The sequence below is a fragment of the Tigriopus californicus genome, chromosome 10, assembly GCF_007210705.1.
Source record: "Tigriopus californicus strain San Diego chromosome 10, Tcal_SD_v2.1, whole genome shotgun sequence".
Taxonomy (NCBI): domain Eukaryota; kingdom Metazoa; phylum Arthropoda; class Copepoda; order Harpacticoida; family Harpacticidae; genus Tigriopus; species Tigriopus californicus.
The window spans coordinates 7,243,950-7,261,826 of NC_081449.1; the positions used below are offsets into that span (position 1 = coordinate 7,243,950).

General features: G+C 42.8%; 3 protein-coding genes across 6 annotated transcripts; 2 read left to right on the forward strand and 1 right to left on the reverse strand.

The window, feature by feature from the left end:
- Window positions 1–6,585: 6,585 nt before the first annotated feature.
- LOC131888538 (glycoprotein endo-alpha-1,2-mannosidase-like) lies at window positions 6,586–8,303 on the reverse strand. Its single transcript, XM_059237415.1, has one exon. The coding sequence runs from the start codon at window positions 8,169–8,171 to the stop codon at window positions 6,645–6,647; it is 1,527 nt and encodes a 508-aa protein (XP_059093398.1). The 5' UTR covers window positions 8,172–8,303; the 3' UTR covers window positions 6,586–6,644.
- Window positions 8,304–8,575: 272 nt separating this feature from the next.
- LOC131888539 (proteasome subunit alpha type-3-like) lies at window positions 8,576–9,773 on the forward strand. Its single transcript, XM_059237416.1, has 2 exons — window positions 8,576–9,109; window positions 9,390–9,773. Exons 1-2 carry the CDS (start codon window positions 8,666–8,668, stop codon window positions 9,714–9,716), a joined length of 771 nt encoding a protein of 256 aa, XP_059093399.1. The 5' UTR covers window positions 8,576–8,665; the 3' UTR covers window positions 9,717–9,773.
- Window positions 9,774–10,591: 818 nt separating this feature from the next.
- On the forward strand, window positions 10,592–17,187 carry LOC131887710 (uncharacterized). 4 transcript variants are annotated; one of them, XM_059236367.1, is made up of 4 exons: window positions 10,592–10,973; window positions 12,633–13,018; window positions 13,108–15,865; window positions 16,121–17,187. In XM_059236367.1, the coding sequence occupies exons 2-4, from the start codon at window positions 12,857–12,859 to the stop codon at window positions 16,177–16,179; spliced, it is 2,979 nt and encodes a 992-aa protein (XP_059092350.1). In that variant the 5' UTR covers window positions 10,592–10,973; window positions 12,633–12,856; the 3' UTR covers window positions 16,180–17,187. The 4 variants fall into 4 exon arrangements, with proteins under 4 accessions (XP_059092350.1, XP_059092351.1, XP_059092349.1 ...); XM_059236368.1 differs by having other exon boundaries at window positions 10,592–10,969; XM_059236366.1 differs by having other exon boundaries at window positions 10,592–10,965.
- The last annotated feature ends 690 nt before the right edge of the window (window positions 17,188–17,877 follow it).

Consider the following 17,877-nt stretch of genomic DNA (forward strand, 5'->3'; position numbering starts at 1 on the left):
CAAAACCTTGCCAAGTGGGGAAGTGACGATCTACAAACTTTCAAAGAACAAGTTCGTTTGCAATCAGGGAGGAATGGTGAGTTGTCCCCAATGCCCTTCAAATACAATTTGTGTCCATGAGTACAGTTGCAATTGCCGACAATATGCCTACAAGTAAGAGCTTCTTCTTTATGACATATATATTAGCAATGAAGGTCTGTGAGTGGGTAGGTGGAAACTGTTAAACTATCAAAGACACCTGTAAACATTTTACTCCAACTTGGGTAGCTGCAATTTATGTGAATACATGTCTTTGTTTCTTGGCAAACTTTTTCAAGAACACTTCATTCAATGGCTTGTTTTTGAGTTTTGGCCCTGTTCAGGATTAGTCAATTCTTTTTTTATTCCTTTTTTATCGTTGGGGTTAGTTATTGGGTTGCAACCCTAGCTGATTAAACACATTAGCTCCTTTCAAACAACGCAATCCTTCAAAACACTTTTAATTCCTCGTACCAACCGTTCGCCTCAAAACATTGGGTAAAAAGGTCGTTTAAGCTGTGGATGAAGGAGAAAAGACAAAAGACAAAAGACTTGTAATGTCCAATCGAGGTCTTCTTCCCCTGTGTGCAGTTAATAAGCATCAATCGGCTTCAACTCAATCATTGAATGGGATGACTAGTAAAACTGCAAACATGATTACGGAATAGTGTTGTTTTTAAATCACTCGTCTGACATTTATTATAGAAAATTTTACAAACACTCTCGCTTATTGGCCCTATTGGAGAATAAAGAATGTGTACCCCAAAATCTTGAAAAATGATGAAGTGATTACTGATGACAATGGAAAAGCCGAAGCCTCTGGAACCGTGGATCAAATAAGCAGAGTTTTGAATAGTGATGATGAAGAAGTGCAATCGAAGGTGATGCAATATTTCAACTTCAATAATCAATCATGGTGTTTAGAATGTTGTTAAGTAACTATCAACTATGCACTCAAGACTTTGAAAGACGGTTTTTTATATTTGTAAATCAAGAAATTCATTATTTGTTTCTAAAATGTCAGTTGTCTGTTGATCAAAAAAGTATAAAATGACACTTAAAATATACTCAATGGCACATCAGCCCAAAAGTTCATAATATTAAAATCATGAGGTATGTTAGTTGCACTTTGAGTTGAAATTTCACGGACATAATTAAAGCGGCTACTTACCTATTGCAAGTTGAATCTTCCAATTTTTGTCAAAACTAAGCAACCAATGCCCTAATGGTACATGACGATAACTAATTAACAACTATCAAATATATTATTTGAAAAGTGGTATATTGAGAAAAACATATTTTGGAAAAAGAAATCAAATTTCTCCCAAGAGAACGCAAGAAGATTACATTATTGTTTGTTCTCAAATTTATGGTATCTTATTAAGCGGTTCGGTTTTATTTGAAGCATGACTAAAAGCTTGGTGAATATCATTGATCAGTAGCGTTTCCTTCAGATGGCATTGATTTTCATGAAAATGCAATGAACTGCACACCCTCCCCTGGATTGTTCGTTTTTTCCATCCAAATGCAAACGAGAGAAGCTACATTCAACAAAATAACAATTTGACAAAACCTTGAAAACGATTTTTTTCCTTTAGTCAAGAATTTCCCTTCCCTGTTCCATTCCTTGTCTTACTCCCTGAATTTTTTGTCATTTGAATGTTCATTTTTGGGCTTTATTGATGTTTGAACATTAGCTATTTTTGAATGGAATACATATTTCCGCTAACTGTACCAATTCAGGTTATTTTTCAGACCCGCCAATTGCAACATTTCCAGATGTACTTTTAAGTGGCAAGTGAAATAAGTTGACATCAATTATGTGATGATCCGGTCCGAACAACAACTTGGTGCAGAGATATTGTTCAACTCTTCACGAACTTCAGATGGAAAATCTAACAGCTTGACTATAATTCCTCCATTGCTAAGGTCGCCCAGTTATGCTGCTTTGGGTACATTAAAGTCAAAACTGCGAAATCACAATTGTGACTGATCCAGAAATGTTGTAAAGATTATATCATTGTCAAACTATGGTGATCACAACATTATGGATTTAATTTACATTTCCAGGCAATATGCCTCTTAAATAACTGGTGTCAACTTCTTTCATTTGCAACTTAAAAGTACATCTTGGGAGATGATGCAAATGGCAGGCCTGATAAAGAAGCTGAATAGGACTGGTCAAGTGAACGCGTTCATAGACAACTGACGATATTCCATGGAGTAAAATCAAAGACAACATGTCCAGCCACACTGCGCTGTGCATGCATTGGATTTTGACATTTTTTCCATTTTACATGCTTGTCTAGGCAATTAGCATTGTAGTATTGAGCCAATTTGATAATGTGTTCACTGATTAACACAAAACATGCTCATTTAGTAAGGTTTTGTAACACAACTCGCTCAAAAGCATTCGATTACTCAAAATTCAATGGGCGAATGGTGGGAGTTGACTGTGATGTTTGTCTTAGTTCTCTCTCCCCAAAATGCCCAAAATCAGGGTGCCGGACCACATTTTTCCTTGAATTTCCTTTACTTGACATCCCCTATTGGGACAATTAGAGGAAGTATGTCTTCCACTGGAAATTGTAACTTTTCAAACATGAATAAATCCCATGAAATGAACATTGCAACAATTAGTGGTTACCATGCGTTAATAGCCCAGGTCTTGCTGTGTTCACTACGAGATGCCATTTTGCTCCCCTCGTTCATTTTTCTAAATTAATGGATTTTGGCACCGTGGGTGTTGGCACGAGTTGTCAAGGTGTCCTGTGGCTCAGTGGCAGCATAAGAAACGAAAGGATGGGGCAAGCATTTACAATAGGTCTTGTCAAGTGAACGCGTTCGTGAACAACTGACGTTATTCCATGGAATAAAATCAAAGACAACATGCCTAGCCAAACCGCATTGCGCATGCATTGAATTCTGTCCTTTATTCCATATATTTTTTAATAATCTTTATTGCGAGAATTTTGGATCAGTATGTGCAGTTTGATAGTGCGTTCACCAATCAACACCAAACATGATCATGTTGTTGGTTTTTGTAACACAACTCACTAAATATCACTTGATTATTGCAAATTCAGTGGGCAGATGGTACGAGTTGACTGTGATGTTTATATTCGTTCTCCCTCTGTAAAATGCCTAAAATCAGGGTGCCGGACGACATTTTTCCATGAATTTCCTTCACTTGACATCCCCTTTGGAACCATGTTATGTCATGAAAAGTGACGGGCAAATTGTGTAAAAAGGAATTTTTGTCACAAAAGACCACTTTTTTCAAACTAGTGCCCTGTATTAGAAGAGTATGACAGTGAGTTCAGCGCACCGTTGCGGTGAAATTTTGAACCTTCAATTCCGTTCCAAAACAATGAGTTTAAATGCGTCCCAGATCCAAACCAAACGCATCTTGTTAAATGTTTATCGCTTATTAGTTAGTTATAAGGCTGAAGTTACTCTTTAGGCATCATTACCTGCAATCACAACAACACCAAATTCGGATTATGCACTTTTCCCCAGAAAATGGACAAAGTGGCGCATAAAGTGGTGTTTAAAACATTAACTTACGTTTAAGGATGTCTGAAATGCAACTTCAACCTTAAAACTAACCTTTAAAGCAATAACATTAAGAAAAACGAGTTTGGTGTGGGACTGGGATGCATTTAAACTCGGTGTTTTGGAATGGAATTGAAGGTTCAAAATTCTGCCGCAGTGGTGCGCTGAACTCACTGTCATACTCTTCTAATACAGGGCACTATTTCAAACATTTGCACGCTTCACTTTTATTTGCACCTTTTTGCATTTTTTGCACTTATCTTTGCTAATTTGGCCTCAAACTGTTTCTTTTGGTTGCAATCCGAACTTCTTTTGCGTTGGAATTAGTTTCAAAGTTTGAAATGAAAGGCTGCTAAATAAAGACATTTAATTTTGAAAAATTGATGTCAAATATATAATTGTGTAAGCCCAAAGTACTTCAGTTTTGGTTGAGAAACAAGGGAGAACAGAAATAAAACAAGCCAGTTTCAAGTCAAGAGACAAGCTAATCGGGGGACTAAGAGAGTTCAGCAGCCCAAAACACTGCAACATAGCTGCCTTCCTTATCTCCTTCAGGCTAACTGTGTCCTCTTGTTGAGGAAGAAAAATTGCAAGTTTTTAAGTTAAGTCAATGTTTTACTAGATCAATGTTGCGAATCTACTGCTATGAAAAGAGAAAAATAAGCAAGGGGGAAGCATTCCTTGATCCAATTCAAAAAAGTTATGTGTCCAAATTCGCTTTTTTGGAATGCGCTTTTCAAAGTTGTACTACTGTGAAAAAAAATTTGAATTTCCCTTCTTTTTAATTTTATTAGCACCTTTTATATTTACATATATTATTCTTTTTAAATATATCTATAAGGCTTTTCTATTTTGCACTCTTTGCCCGTCCCATTTTGCTAGTTATGACAAACGCAATTGGTCCTGGATATCCCGTGTCCCTAAGGCAGTCAGAGATGGGAAAAATCGAGATTGATCGAATTTCTGCCACTTTCTGCCAGAAGTGGCAGAAAATGGCAGAAAGTGGCCAAAAATGGCAGAAATTGCTGGAAGGTGGTCAAAAATGGCTGCCGGTGTTTAGAATGACCGATATTGATTCTAAAAGATGTCAAAGACAAGAAGGATCATATGGGTTGGATAAGTTCTTGAAGTGTCTTTTGCTACAAAGTATATTGATATAGCATTGGCTGAAATGCAAAATGTTACTCAAATATCGATATTTATACTGTTTGATGGTTGATTGAATTGGTAATTGTATCCATAGACCACTTGCAGCATCCAAGGCCTAGCCACAACACTTACACTTCTTTTCAAACTTATCAAAATTATTATTGAACACGATATAACTTTTTTTTAAATGCAATTGTCGTCATTTTGACTTTAAAAAGTTTAGATCAAGTAGCATCCCTGACTCCAATCGATTACGGTGGCAAAATTCAAACTCGATCACACACCAATTACATTTAGTGGTTGTATCTCACATTCGATGCAAAATACCCATCCCAACGTGTCAAAACTACATACAGGTAGGCTTAAAAATTAACGAAAGTGATCGTAAATACTAGAAAAAGATGATTTAGAATAATACAAAGAATTATATTTTCTACCACTTTTGGCCATTTTCTGCCATTTTCTGCCACTTATTTTGGACCAATTTCTGCCATTTTCTGCCACCAATTTTTGCCAGGTGGTAGAAAATGGCTTTTAATAATTTCTCATCCCTGAAGGCAGTTGTGATAGCGTTATATTTGTGCTCCTACTGAATATAGGGACTGCTTGATTCATAATTAGACATCTCGCGGCAAAAAAAGGAAAGAGAGTGTCAGTAAACCTAGGGCTCTCTAGTAGAAGAGTACGAGCATGAAAAGCGACCCCTGACGGGTGCAACCTCCAAAATCCAAGAAGCCAAATTTTATAATAATGGAAAATAATCAGAACCAGTTTTAGGTGATAATGTGTGCTCTAATCCTGCCAACAATTTTTTTCAAAAGGAGAGGCAATGTCACGTTCATTCTTGCTGCCTTGTTTTTTTTCTTGTTTTTTTTTCTTTCAATGGAGCAATTCAAGAAGTACTGTATATTCAGATGCTGACGGAATGTCCAAGTAAATCACCCAACTTCAGCTGGCGTTGTCAATAAACGGATGACAGGTTCGTAATTGGAAAAAAAAGAGTTGCCAGAGAAGACCTCAGCTTAGCGTTGACATAAGATAAAAGTAGCTACCACATTCAATAACATCAAATACACGTAAACATAACACGTATTGGGGCAATTTCCTCAAAAACTCAGTCCTAAGTATTTACATTTACTTGACCAATGAGGCCAATCTTGACCAATCCAAAATGGCCTCATATGAAATTCATTTTAGAAGTTTGGCGATTTACTTGGACTTTCCGTCGATATGGATCGAGAAATTGGACGAGATTCCTTGGAAAAAACCTCAATTCAGTTATTTGTGTGGCGGCATTATTATTATTTGCTAGATCAGAACTCTCATCACTGGAGACACTAAAAATATTCAACTGCTTGTGGTGAAATAAAGGAATAATATTTTCTTTAAAAAAGGAAAATATTGAAAAAACAGGCCCAATAATTAAGAAAATGAAATTATTTGATTCACAGATATTATAAATAGTTATTGTTTTTTTCCATGGTCATGGTTCTTCCCTACTAGGGGGTGACAAGCCCTCTATTCCCTACTAACGCTCTTTTTCCTTTTGGCCGCTAGAGTTTGTTTAACTACTTCGCAGTCCCAGCGCCTTCGACTTGCTCTCAAAAAGAAAAGTCCCACTATTTCCTAGTGATAAACGTTATTCTCCACCGATTAGTTGGCGGTGCTCATTTTTAAATTTGTGGCAAAATGTTAAAAGGTTTAGACAGAGACTTTAACGGTTATTAACATCGTGTTAGGTTAGGTTAGGTTAGGTAAGGTTAGATTAGGTCAGGTTAAGATTTAAAAAAGTAGCACCGCCAACTAATCGGTGGAGAATAACGTTTACCTTTCCTAGTTATCTTTGTTTCATTTAGTCTCGTGTCTTGTTCTCGTTGTATTTGACAGAAGACTGCATATATTTTTATTAATATGTGGTGAAGTTAGAAATCCTTTCGGAGTTTTAAATATGTTTCGACATGTCGACGCGTCTCTGACAAGTAAAAATTTGAAGGTTGGGGTTCGTAGCTACAATATTCGTAGGATCCATCCTTGGTCTGTTTTGCAACAGCTTTCTCAATTTGCGTACCCTCATGCCACTCATTGAACGACGTGATGGATACCGTTTTAGGCATAAACCGGAGCAAGGTTCGCCAACCCAAAGCATAGTATTCTCCATTTCGTCGGTCCCTGATGGTTTGTCCATTCCATGGACGAATACGGGTATCAATGTAACCTGGTCCAACAGATGGGATGAACAGTAGCGAGTTCTTTTGAGCATAATCGTTAAGGTTCTTCCAATTCTTAAACGAGGAACCAAAGGAGAAGCCATTGGCAGCAAAGTATGTGTAGAAGCCATCGAACTTGCCACGCTTGATTTCCCCCCTGTGCTGCAACTCCACAATTAGTCCAATAAAGATGGCATCCAAGTCCGTATCCCGTACGGATAAGTCGCCTTTTCGGCTGAAGAGCCTTTGCCACTCGGAAGACGGAATGCGATAAGAGTCGTAGATGTAAAACATGGGTAGCTCACGGAAACCAACTTTCCGCTTATAAAAAGCCGGATGGTCCCAATAATGATCTCGCACATATTGAATGAACTGACGGAAATTTGTGACATTTAAATTATTATAGGGCTCGACATGGAGGCACACTTTCAGCCCTGCTAATTGAGCAGCATCAAGGAGAGTGGGAATGAGAGAGTCCGAGGGTTTCCCGTTTTCATCAGCCAAACCAGGTGGGTACCACGACACTGACAAGACTCCCGCTCCCGATGATTTGATTTGTTTCATATGCTCCACAATTATTTTTGGATCAAACGAGCTATATGCTCCTAGTTCGGGATAGAAATTCGATCCCAAATCGTCATTCACCGGGTTATGATGCCCAGTAGGATACTGTTTGTGATCTCGTTGGTTCCAATTGGGTAAGTAGGCATGATTCCAATGCGAATACTCTCCATCCAAACTTGGATTAGTATACCATCCGTAATAGAACACATGAATATCATAAGAGACTTCATCTTCGCTCTTCTTCTTCGACGCCAGCCTTTGAGAGCGAGTTCGCGGAGGTTGAACCACCCACTCTTTAGCTAGTTGCTCATACGATGGGTTGGACTTTCCATTTTCCCGTTTCCCTACAATCCGATGTGGCTTGGACAGAAACTCTGGCCTTGTGGAATGACTCTTTCGGAAGAGCAGTTTATTCTGATTATCCGGGTAAAACTGGACCATGGGTCGCTTTTGCCGCATCACACCATCCTCGTCCAATGTGACCACGGCTTGAGCGCGATTGCGAGACAAGGTAGGAACGAGATAGGAGGACAAATTGGACGTGTTCAAGAACAGGAACACGAATCCCACGATAGTGGTGACCAAAGCCAGGAGCATGACAATCACCACCATACGCTTGAGTCGATTCAAGCACCAACGCCCGATCCGACCCCATATTCGTGAACTCACCCCCGTCATAGTGGACAAATTACTACCACGCCCATGTCCGGATTTCGGAACTACAATTCTTTGCGCACTACATGAATCGTACACTAGGAGGGGATCGAGGTTGGGGGACTTGAAAGCTGAAATTCATCGATCATGCGTGCAACTTGTCAACTTGCAAGGGAGCTGGTTCGGGCATCAAGAAATAAAGTCACCAGGGCATTATCGTAGTATTTCGATTATCATTCCCATATGATGGAATAGAAATTAATTGTATGATAAATAGAAGATCACTACTTGCACTCGATCTTTGTAACCCACCTATTTCAGGCGCCTATGTTGCGTTGATTGAACGGCCTGGTCGTCGCAGCTTCCCTGCTTTTGAATGTTTGTATATTAGGCGAAGAGAGCGCCTCTGGCGGTGTTGAATTTCGCTTACTCACTTTCCACTGTTTCCAGCAATCAGCAATCGACAATCAGCAGGCCGCAATCGTTTCAGTCCCCGGCAAGTTGATCCTCTCTCCACCATGACCTCCATTGGCACCGGATACGATTTGTACACGTCGCAGTTCTCGCCAGATGGGCGTGTCTTCCAGATTGACTATGCGGCCAAGGCCGTAGAGAATTCTGGGACGGCCATCGCTCTCCGAGGCAAGGACGGTGTGGTCTTCGCCGTGGAGAAGATTGTCACGTCCAAATTGTTCGAGAAGACGGCCAATAAGCGCATCTTCACCGTAGATCGCCATGTGGGCGTGGCGGTGTCAGGTTTGTTGCCGGATGGGCGGGCCTTGGTTGATACGGCCGGCGGCGAGGCGGCCGATTACCGCGCCAATTACGGTTCGGATATTCCGTTGAAGTATCTATCGGATCGCGTGGCTATGTACATGCATGCCTACACATTGTACTCCTCCTTGAGACCCTTTGGCACCACCATCATGTTTGGCACCTATGACAAAGAAGATGGACCTCAAGTAAGCAAGCGAAGCTTTGGGGTTCGAATTCATGGGACAATTTGGACCCTTTCTTTTTGGCCGAAGGGCTCCCAAAAGGTCGCGAGCATTGCAATGGCGGAGGAGCTCTTGTTGGAGGGTTTTGATCTATAGTAGATTTAGCCTACTTTTAAATTGAAATGTCTTTATCATAGTGAAACTTGTTTTTGTTTAGAACCGATAGTTTGATAAGCACGACCATTGTGGCATTTTCTCCGTCATTGTCATTGTCTCATCATTAATTGCCATGTCGCTTTTTCAGCTTTACTGTGTCGAGCCGTCGGGGGTGTCCTATGGATATTGGGGTTGTGCCGCTGGCAAAGCCAAGCAGGCGGCCAAAACTGAGATTGAAAAACTCAAAGTCCAAGAATTGTCCTGCCAGGATCTGATCAAGGAGGCCGCCAAGATCATCTATATGGTTCACGATGAGGTCAAGGACAAGATGTTCGAATTGGAGTTGTCTTGGGTAACTGAGGCCACCAACGGCCTTCATGAACGCGTGTCCCAAACTGTGCAGGATGAGGCTGAGAAGTTTGCCAAGGCTGCCATGGAAGAGGACTCCGATTCGGATGAGGAGGACATGTCCTAATTATGTTATCATGTATTTTTAAAACGAACGATCGGAAATATAACGACATAAAACAAAGATATTGTACCGGGGACCTCTTCTCTGGGATCCATATCCAATCTAATAAAAAACTTTGTGCAATTACACTCACGTCCCATTATAATATTTTGGGATGGTTGAAAGGTAGTCCGCCGGTTTTTGTTGTATCTACGGCTCGAGAAAAAGTGCGTGTTTGACCAGCTTTCCATAATATTGGGCTGTTTACGAAAATTGAATTTCATAGAAGACCTTGCAACCAAACCTCTCTCTTTTTAGGGTTAGGTATGGCGTTTCTGTCTTTTACTAATAAACACCTTGAAAAATTATTTGATTGCTGTAACCTTTAGCATTACTATTAACATTACTAAATTACTGTTAAAAAGACCAACAGCTCTCAAATGAATGACTTAACGCAATATCCTCTCATGATTCCGAGGCTTAACAACAACACGAAGGCAAATATGCATTGATAGTTATCCTTCATATTTCATTTCACCAAATGGTCCCACCTGGAACCCCTTTACCCGGGTATGTTTGACTGTGATTCCGATCTAATTTTCAAATTGAGGTCCCTGAAGCCAGCCCATTCAGCCGTACCCTAGGGGCTAACAGCCCAATGGCTGGCCATGTTTTAAGTCGCCGTGGTCTGTCTCGATCTCGTTCGTCTGCCTTTGGCTCACTAGAAAAGCAAGCAGCATAGCACCTTTCTCTCTGCTCCTCTCTTCCCTTCCTTCCTCTCTCTCCTTGATTCTTCTTGCGTCTGTCCATCCGTTCGTTCCTTCGTAGCTCAGAGAACTCAGAACTCTGTACTGAAGGGCTTACTTCTACTCGGTCCTCGGTGAGTGAGAGGAGAGTCGTCGAAGTGTATGCTGCATTGCTGCTAGCTGTCGCTTTGGCCAGTTGTGGCTAAGTTTATTCTGCTACGCAACAAAGGCCCTAGCCCTCCATCTATCTATCTCTCCATGGGCATTGAGAAGTCGAGTCTTCGGGTCCACTCAGTCTGGAAGAAGCTGGCAACTGAACGGACGTGATCATCACATCCATCTCCTCTCTTGGTCGGGGTATGAGCGGTTCTGGGCGTGGAACGTGGTGAATGGGTTAGTGTCACCCTCGCCCTTCCTCTGCCTTCTCACGATGCCTGAGGAACACGCCCATTACCATGTCTCCTAGATGAGAACCCAGTGTGGATTTGTCGTTGCTCTTGTGTTCTCAAGAGATCTTCGAGTGCTGAGTGAGTGAGTGAGTAAGCAAGCAGTGAGTCGTTTGTATACGTTATGCATAACGCACGATGATAGTTTGTCAATTGACATTGAAAGTACCCTGATGCTGGATTGTCAGAGGCGGGAATCGATCGAGGAAGATGTTAAGTCTTAAATGTATACCTTGTTCTTAATCCCCCTCCCAGGAAGCCAGAGGTATTAGTGTTTAGGAAGCTAATTTTCAATTCCGAGAGCGAAGTGTTGGCGTGTTATGGCATAGGAATAGAACTAGAAATGTACGTTTAAGAAAACGCCACCTTGTAGGAAATGGTGGTGAACGTAGTCCGCTCGTCGGATTTGGAGGAGTTGTGGAATCGGGAATCTGGGCTTTGGCATCTGGAATCGGGTTGTTGGATGCAGTGTAGCGGGGAAAGGAAATCCTTGAGAAGATGGCTAGTTAGTCGGCAGTTCCCGTTGATATTGTTACTAATCTAAAGCCAAGCCAACCAGTGGTGGTGCCTTGGTGGGATGGGAACAACTTTATCAGCATCATTGGCTGTTATTGTTGTTGTTGTCCTTCTCATCATCAACAACAGAGCACGCACATTTCAGGTTCTGTTGCTTCAAACGCGAACCTTTCTTCCTGCCTTCCTTGAAACCCACCGAAGAACCTATGTTGTTCTTGCTCACCCAACGTACTACTATTGGCTGAACCAACACCATGCATGGCTAGGATGATCCCCAGCGCAGGGGGTGTCCTTGGGTGTGACCTTCAAGCTCGCGCCTAGTTCCTCGTCGTCGTCGTCGTCTGTTTATCGCCTGGTTATCCACCATCCATCCAGGTGCTTTGGATTAGTGGTGGTTGTGGTGCGTGAGAGTCAGTTAGATGCATCCCAGCCTCTGTTCAGGCTGTTGCCGGCCAAAGATGCTGGGGAAGATATCTCGAGATGATGGTCTTCGCTGGGAGGTACGGAAGGCGCCGGACGGATGATTGGTGTTGGTATTGGTCTTCGAGATGTTGAGGAGGGATGCGCTAAGGGGGACGTTTTTCAGAGCAGGAAGAACTAAGAAGTACAACGGAGCAAACCGCTTCCTTGTCATACTCGACTAGTTACTTATGAAGTTCAAGTTGTGGGGATGGTGGTAGTGGTGGTAGTTGCTATTGTTTTGGCTGTGGGCGGTGGGGATGAGGGCACTAGGGGGATACCAAGGCGGACGCCTATGGCAAGCAATATCGTTACGTACATTGTTGAACTGGTAGTACTACTTCCTGTACCTGCAAAACAATATGCTGCATGCGGGAATCCGGAATCACTTCCACCTGGAAATCGCGCTTCATTTGACAAAAAGGGGGAGAGTCAAGTAAGATTGGTTCTGCGGTGTGTGAGTGTGTGTCTGTGCCAGTGGATATTATGTATGAGCGTACGTAGGCATGAAGGGGACGAGTGGTTGGTGTTTGGTCGTGGTGGTGGGTGAATCCTATTTCCGGATTCGTGAAAATGAACGGCCGTCAACTCCCCCCCCCGGGAACAGGGGTTTTTCTGTTTGCCGTTGGAGAACGTCGCCCACCCACCCCAAATAGCCAATCGTAGTCGGCGTCAGCGTTGACTAAGTTCTTAGTTTGGTGGCGAATGGGGAAGTGAATGTTAGAATAGTGGTCACGGGACTTCTATGAGACAAGTTTACATTCTGATTCCAGATCCAACATTCCCGTCTTGCGTCAAGATGCCATTACTCGCCGAAGAGCGTGATCGGAAGTGTTTCATTGGAAAGTGAGGAGGGGAGATCATAGCGCTCGCCACCCGATATTTCTACGGTTTTGTCAGTTATATTCTCCGGTCCATGGGTGACGGTGCTATTCGTAAAGTGTGAAAAAAAAAACTTTTTTGGTCTTGCTCAACGTGTTGAAAACAGAAAACCACCATGCCCGTGCAATCGCCCCAATGGACCGAGTACCTGAGCTGCCCTGTTTGTGAAAACGGATTTGAGCTCAGGAACCGCCTCCCCATCAGTCTTGGTTGCGGTCATACCATTTGTCAAACATGTCTGGCTCAACTCAGGCGTCGGGCGTGTCCTTTTGATCAGGTAAGTGCATAAGCAATATCTATATGGTTTAATGAAACACATCACTAAGAACATTTTTTCATGCTCCCTTTGACTTTTCTTTCTTTCAGGGTCAAATACGACTTCCTTTGAATCAGTTGCCGGTCAATACTTCGTTGGTGCTCTTGATTGATGCTGATGCATCTTTGGAGCAATATCGTATCAAAATCGAGGATGAATCCGTCACGCCTCATTATGTGGCTGCTACGGTACAATTGGAAAAGCTGGCTCAATTTCTCAGAGTCTTGAGCCGGCCCCCATTGTCGCGGCCTATGCAAAGGAAACTGGTCACATTGATCAATTGCCAATTACTTGAAGAAGAGGGGCGAGCCCGAGTGGTGCGGGCAGCTCGATCCTTGGGCGAACGATCCGTAACGGAGCTTATTCTTCAGCATCAAAATCCTCAGCAATTATCCGCTAACCTTTGGGCAGCTGTTCGAGCTCGAGGCTGTCAGTTTTTAGGCCCAGCTATGCAAGAGGAGGTCCTAAAGTTGGTTCTTCTTGCCTTGGAAGACGGATCAGCTCTGTCTAGAAAAGTCTTGGTCATGTTTGTGGTGCAACGGTTAGAACCTCATTTTCCGCAGGCCTCCAAAACCAGTATTGGTCATGTGGTGCAGCTACTTTATAGAGCATCTTGCTTCAAAGTGACGAAACGTGATGGTGATTCATCTCTGATGCAACTGAAAGAAGAGTTCCGCACCTATGACACCCTCCGAAGAGAACATGATGCTCAGATTGTGCAGATTGCCACGGAAGCCGGTCTCAGAATTGCTCCTGATCAGTGGTCATCCCTTCTGTATGGAGATGGTGCCCACAAATCACATATGCAATCCATCATTGATAAGCTACAAACGCCGCAATCGTTTCTTCAGTCCGTGCAGGAACTCATAATCGCCCTTCAGAGAACAGGAGATCCGGGAAATTTGGGACAACTTCGCCCCCATTTGGATTTTCTAGCCGCTCTCGATCCCAATCCTGAGAGCGATAATCCCGATTGGGAAACGCTGAATTCCTCGCTCTGTTCAGTGTATGAAGTCGTTCAAGGGCTTCAAGCATTCATTGAGCAACAAACCCAGTCGAGGAAAGGAAGTGACGGCCTAAACGCCAATCCATCGGCCCCAAATGCCAGATATAAGACAAGTATGTGCCGAGACCTGACCTCGCATGGCTCTTGTCCTCGAGGAAAGAATTGCACGTTCGCTCACTCCCAATCTGAAATGGAGCAATTCAGAACCAGTCGCAAGCCCAAGTTTGTTGGTAAACCTCCACCTGTGGTGGGTTCCGTGCCGCCTATTGTGAACAGTGCAAGAGGGCCGGTACTCGGTGCCAAAAAGGACCCCATGGGAATGGGCTCCCCCCTTACCATTCCTCCGGTAGCTCAGGTGGCACCACTTCAGAGGGGCTTTGTTGCTCCCACGCACTTATCAACCCCGGTGGAGCCTACTATTGGCCATGGAATGGCTCAAGTCATGCCCATGGATGAAGCCTACGTGAACGAGGTCTTGCACTCCAACCCGGGACCTATCGGAAGTTTTCCATCCCGTGATGGGGTTGGAATGACCTCCAATGAGCATGGAGAGTCTGCGTACCATCAAACTCACACGGTGATGTCCGTCCAACCTATGACCGGTGGAAATCTAATAAAAGGTTCCGAGCATGATTCAAATTTTGACAGATATCCTCTCCGTTGCGAGAGTCGAAACTCACATTTGGATATACCGGAAATGACCATGGCCACCAAGAGCTTGGGTGCTTTGAAGAGCCGAAAAGAGGAAATCATCGACTATTTGGAGGATCTTGTTGGCAAAGAAGAGACCCAGACGATCACAAAGAAAGCTTCAATAACAATTGGCAATGGTAACGGGCCCTCTTCCTCGCAATCTCCTTCTTCTTTGACAGTTGAGAAACCCCAATTGAGGCAAAGTAAATCGGCCCCATCTCAAAGCAATTACTCGATTTGGACATCTCGATCCATTGCGACTTTGCCCTCTCCATGTGAAAATACTCAAAGTGAAGGCAAGGTGGCTACCGTGGCTCCAAATTTCATCGAAGATATTGCGGCTGACGTTTGTACCTCACCGTCCGAGTTTGATCTAATGGAAGACGGGGAAAAAGTTCCCATGGGGGAGGTCAATATTGACACGTGGCACGTGGGTAAATCTTGCTTGGACGAGGATGAGGAAATGATTCCATTTTCGGACACCCCTCAAATTTGTCGCTTCGGACCCATTTCTCGCAAGACTGGCACTCTCCTCCAGCTAGCCTCTCCTTCTCAAACTCAGGCCCTCATGAATGACGAACCCACGCCCACAGCCGTGGTGAGACACTCTAAGCAGCTCACGCGACAAGTACCCTCCTTGGCATCGCTGTATCACCAGAATGGTACCCGCACCACCTTGCAACCCGTGGCCATCGGAGCCAATGGCGAGATCAGTTATGTTGCCGTCCCGGAGAGCTCCTATCCAACCACCGATGTGACCCTTCAACAAATTCAGCACAATTCGGCCCTTCTCTCGAACGTTGCCCCGGCTTCTCAACAGAGTCTCTTTGCCGAATCTGAGCGAATGAAGCATGAGTTGGAGATGTTGCAGAAGAAGATATCCGATCTGAATATGGCTCACATTGAACGCCAATCGACGGGATCCGATCCAAACTCCCGTTATGGGGTGTCTTCTGAGAGAGACGATTTAACGCGCGAGCTTCAAATGATCGAATCGACCATTCGCGATCGTGAGTTGGAGATTTCGGCCAACAGACTTCGTATTGAGACAGGAGAGAATACTATTATCCCCTTGTCTTCGTCATTTGGAGCATTCGCTGCTTCACATGGTAAGCTCTTGGCATTGGCTGATGTGCCTTCGCAGGCCTGAGCCATGCGTCGTGGCTCTCCGAACCTATTGGTTCAGCCTATATCCCAAACTATTTAAAGCTAAGTTAAACTGTTTTGTTATGTTATAATTTTGCCATCATCTAATATGTTAATATTGTCTCAACGTACACCCCAAAAACTAATCCAAACTTTGTTAAGTGCCGCTGTCAAATTTCTTTTAACTTCAAAGCTCGTTTTCTTGGAATACTTCACAGGGATGGTTCATTATGACGAATCGGGCGGAGTAAGCTCACCATGCACCTCTTCAGCCTAAACTGACCACGCTGAAACTGCATCCAGACTACCAATACTACTACCTACTACTACTACTACTACTTCACACCTACTACTGTTACTGCTTCTATTACCACTACTTCTATCGATGTCCCAGGTTCGTTCACAAGGACCAACTAACAAACACCTATACACCACAGCCACTGCTTCCTTTTTCCTATCCTTTTCTCCTTTACATTTGAATTTGCGTATTAATACCTCTAAACTGTAACAAGAATCAAACCGAGACGCCACCGGCATTATCTGTCAGCTATCACAAACAAGCAAACACATGTCATTTCTTCGTCTTGCATTTGCAAGTCCGGCGAAATGCGATTCAAACCAAATTTGCGTCATAATTCTGGGTCTTACGACCAGTGCCTGAGCATTATTCTTGAAACAGTCTCGTAGGCATGTAAATGACAGATCGTACATCATGGGCTCAGATACTTTTCTAACGGCCTCCCTGGTATGCAGTAAAATCATTTGAACCTACACCGTTAAGTATTTGATTTCGCATGACCCCCCCCAATTCAGTAACTTGATTGTCGTCGAACTTGATGGCTACGTTTGCTTCATATTGAATCCATACAACTTATATTTATGATGAAAGATTTAGATTTACTACCATCACCCAAAGTAAGTGACCCGTCGCTTTGACTCAGTCCGAGAAGCCGAGAGCATAACTATGCGGTCATATTATTAAACTCTTTGTTCGAATCAATTGCTATTGGCACAAAAAACATAAGCTATCCACATGAAATTTTTCTACTGTGTAGTACACTCCCACAACATCCCACAATCTACTCATACATGTGAATGAACAAGCTTCTCCAAATGAAATGAAGGGCATTATGAGTTATTGAAAAGCTAACAAAAAATCAATTTTTGTTATCATAACTCCTCATTACCTGCTTCAGTCTCTTGTCTTATTTAAACCCGTCATGATATATAACACTCCAGAAAGTGAAAAGAATAAAGTTACGTACCATACAAATAATGACGTCAATTTTTCCTGGTTTCGGAATCCTTCATTTAAGCATCTTACATTTTTTACCACATCCTCATCTCGTTTCGGGTTACCAATTACACTTGTTTATTCAAGATTATGCTATTTATCAGGCCCTTCTTGAACGAATGGATCAGCTATTATCAATCGATAATGGACACACATTGTAACTTACGCTTGCCAAAGCACCCGCTCTCACAGGGACTCCAACACTCAAAACCCAACCAGCAGAAAGGGTCGACCTAGAATTATTCGTCGTCAAGGATGTTAGCTGTGGACATTTTTCAAGTTTGTGATGAATGCAATCTTACGAGTACTAATCGAACAAGGCTAATATCTTCTTCAAGCATTGATCTTGAGAAAGATTATTGTACAGGGTGGACAGAAACAGCAGCAATTCCATCTTTACCATTGAAAAATGAATCGATAAAGATAGTAGTAATTTGAAGGCTGTGGCGATTTCATCAGATATTCTTCTTTACATGTTTGTGTGATGACTCATCAGGATGGAATTGCCATTGCCATTCAGTTTTGTCCATCAATGATAAATACCAAATTAATTTATTACTGTTACTTCTGGCCACCCTGTTCGCGTTAACCATCTATCAAATTCAGATTAACCTCACAGATTCCATCAATTGCTGCAAGATAGATTTTGGAGTTTTGGAAGAACACATTTGGTCTAACATC

Excerpts from the sequence above, each read along its gene's own strand:
- LOC131888539 (XM_059237416.1), top strand. The coding sequence starts at position 8,666 with ATGACCTCCATTGGCACCGGATACGATTTGTACACGTCGCAGTTCTCG. Across the intron at positions 9,110-9,389 it reads ACAAAGAAGATGGACCTCAA|CTTTACTGTGTCGAGCCGTC; the intron begins GTAAGCAAGCGA and ends TCGCTTTTTCAG.
- LOC131888538 (XM_059237415.1), bottom strand. The coding sequence starts at position 8,171 with ATGACGGGGGTGAGTTCACGAATATGGGGTCGGATCGGGCGTTGGTGC.
- LOC131887710 (XM_059236367.1), top strand. The coding sequence starts at position 12,857 with ATGCCCGTGCAATCGCCCCAATGGACCGAGTACCTGAGCTGCCCTGTT. Across the intron at positions 13,019-13,107 it reads GGGCGTGTCCTTTTGATCAG|GGTCAAATACGACTTCCTTT; the intron begins GTAAGTGCATAA and ends TCTTTCTTTCAG. Across the intron at positions 15,866-16,120 it reads AGCATTCGCTGCTTCACATG|GGATGGTTCATTATGACGAA; the intron begins GTAAGCTCTTGG and ends AATACTTCACAG.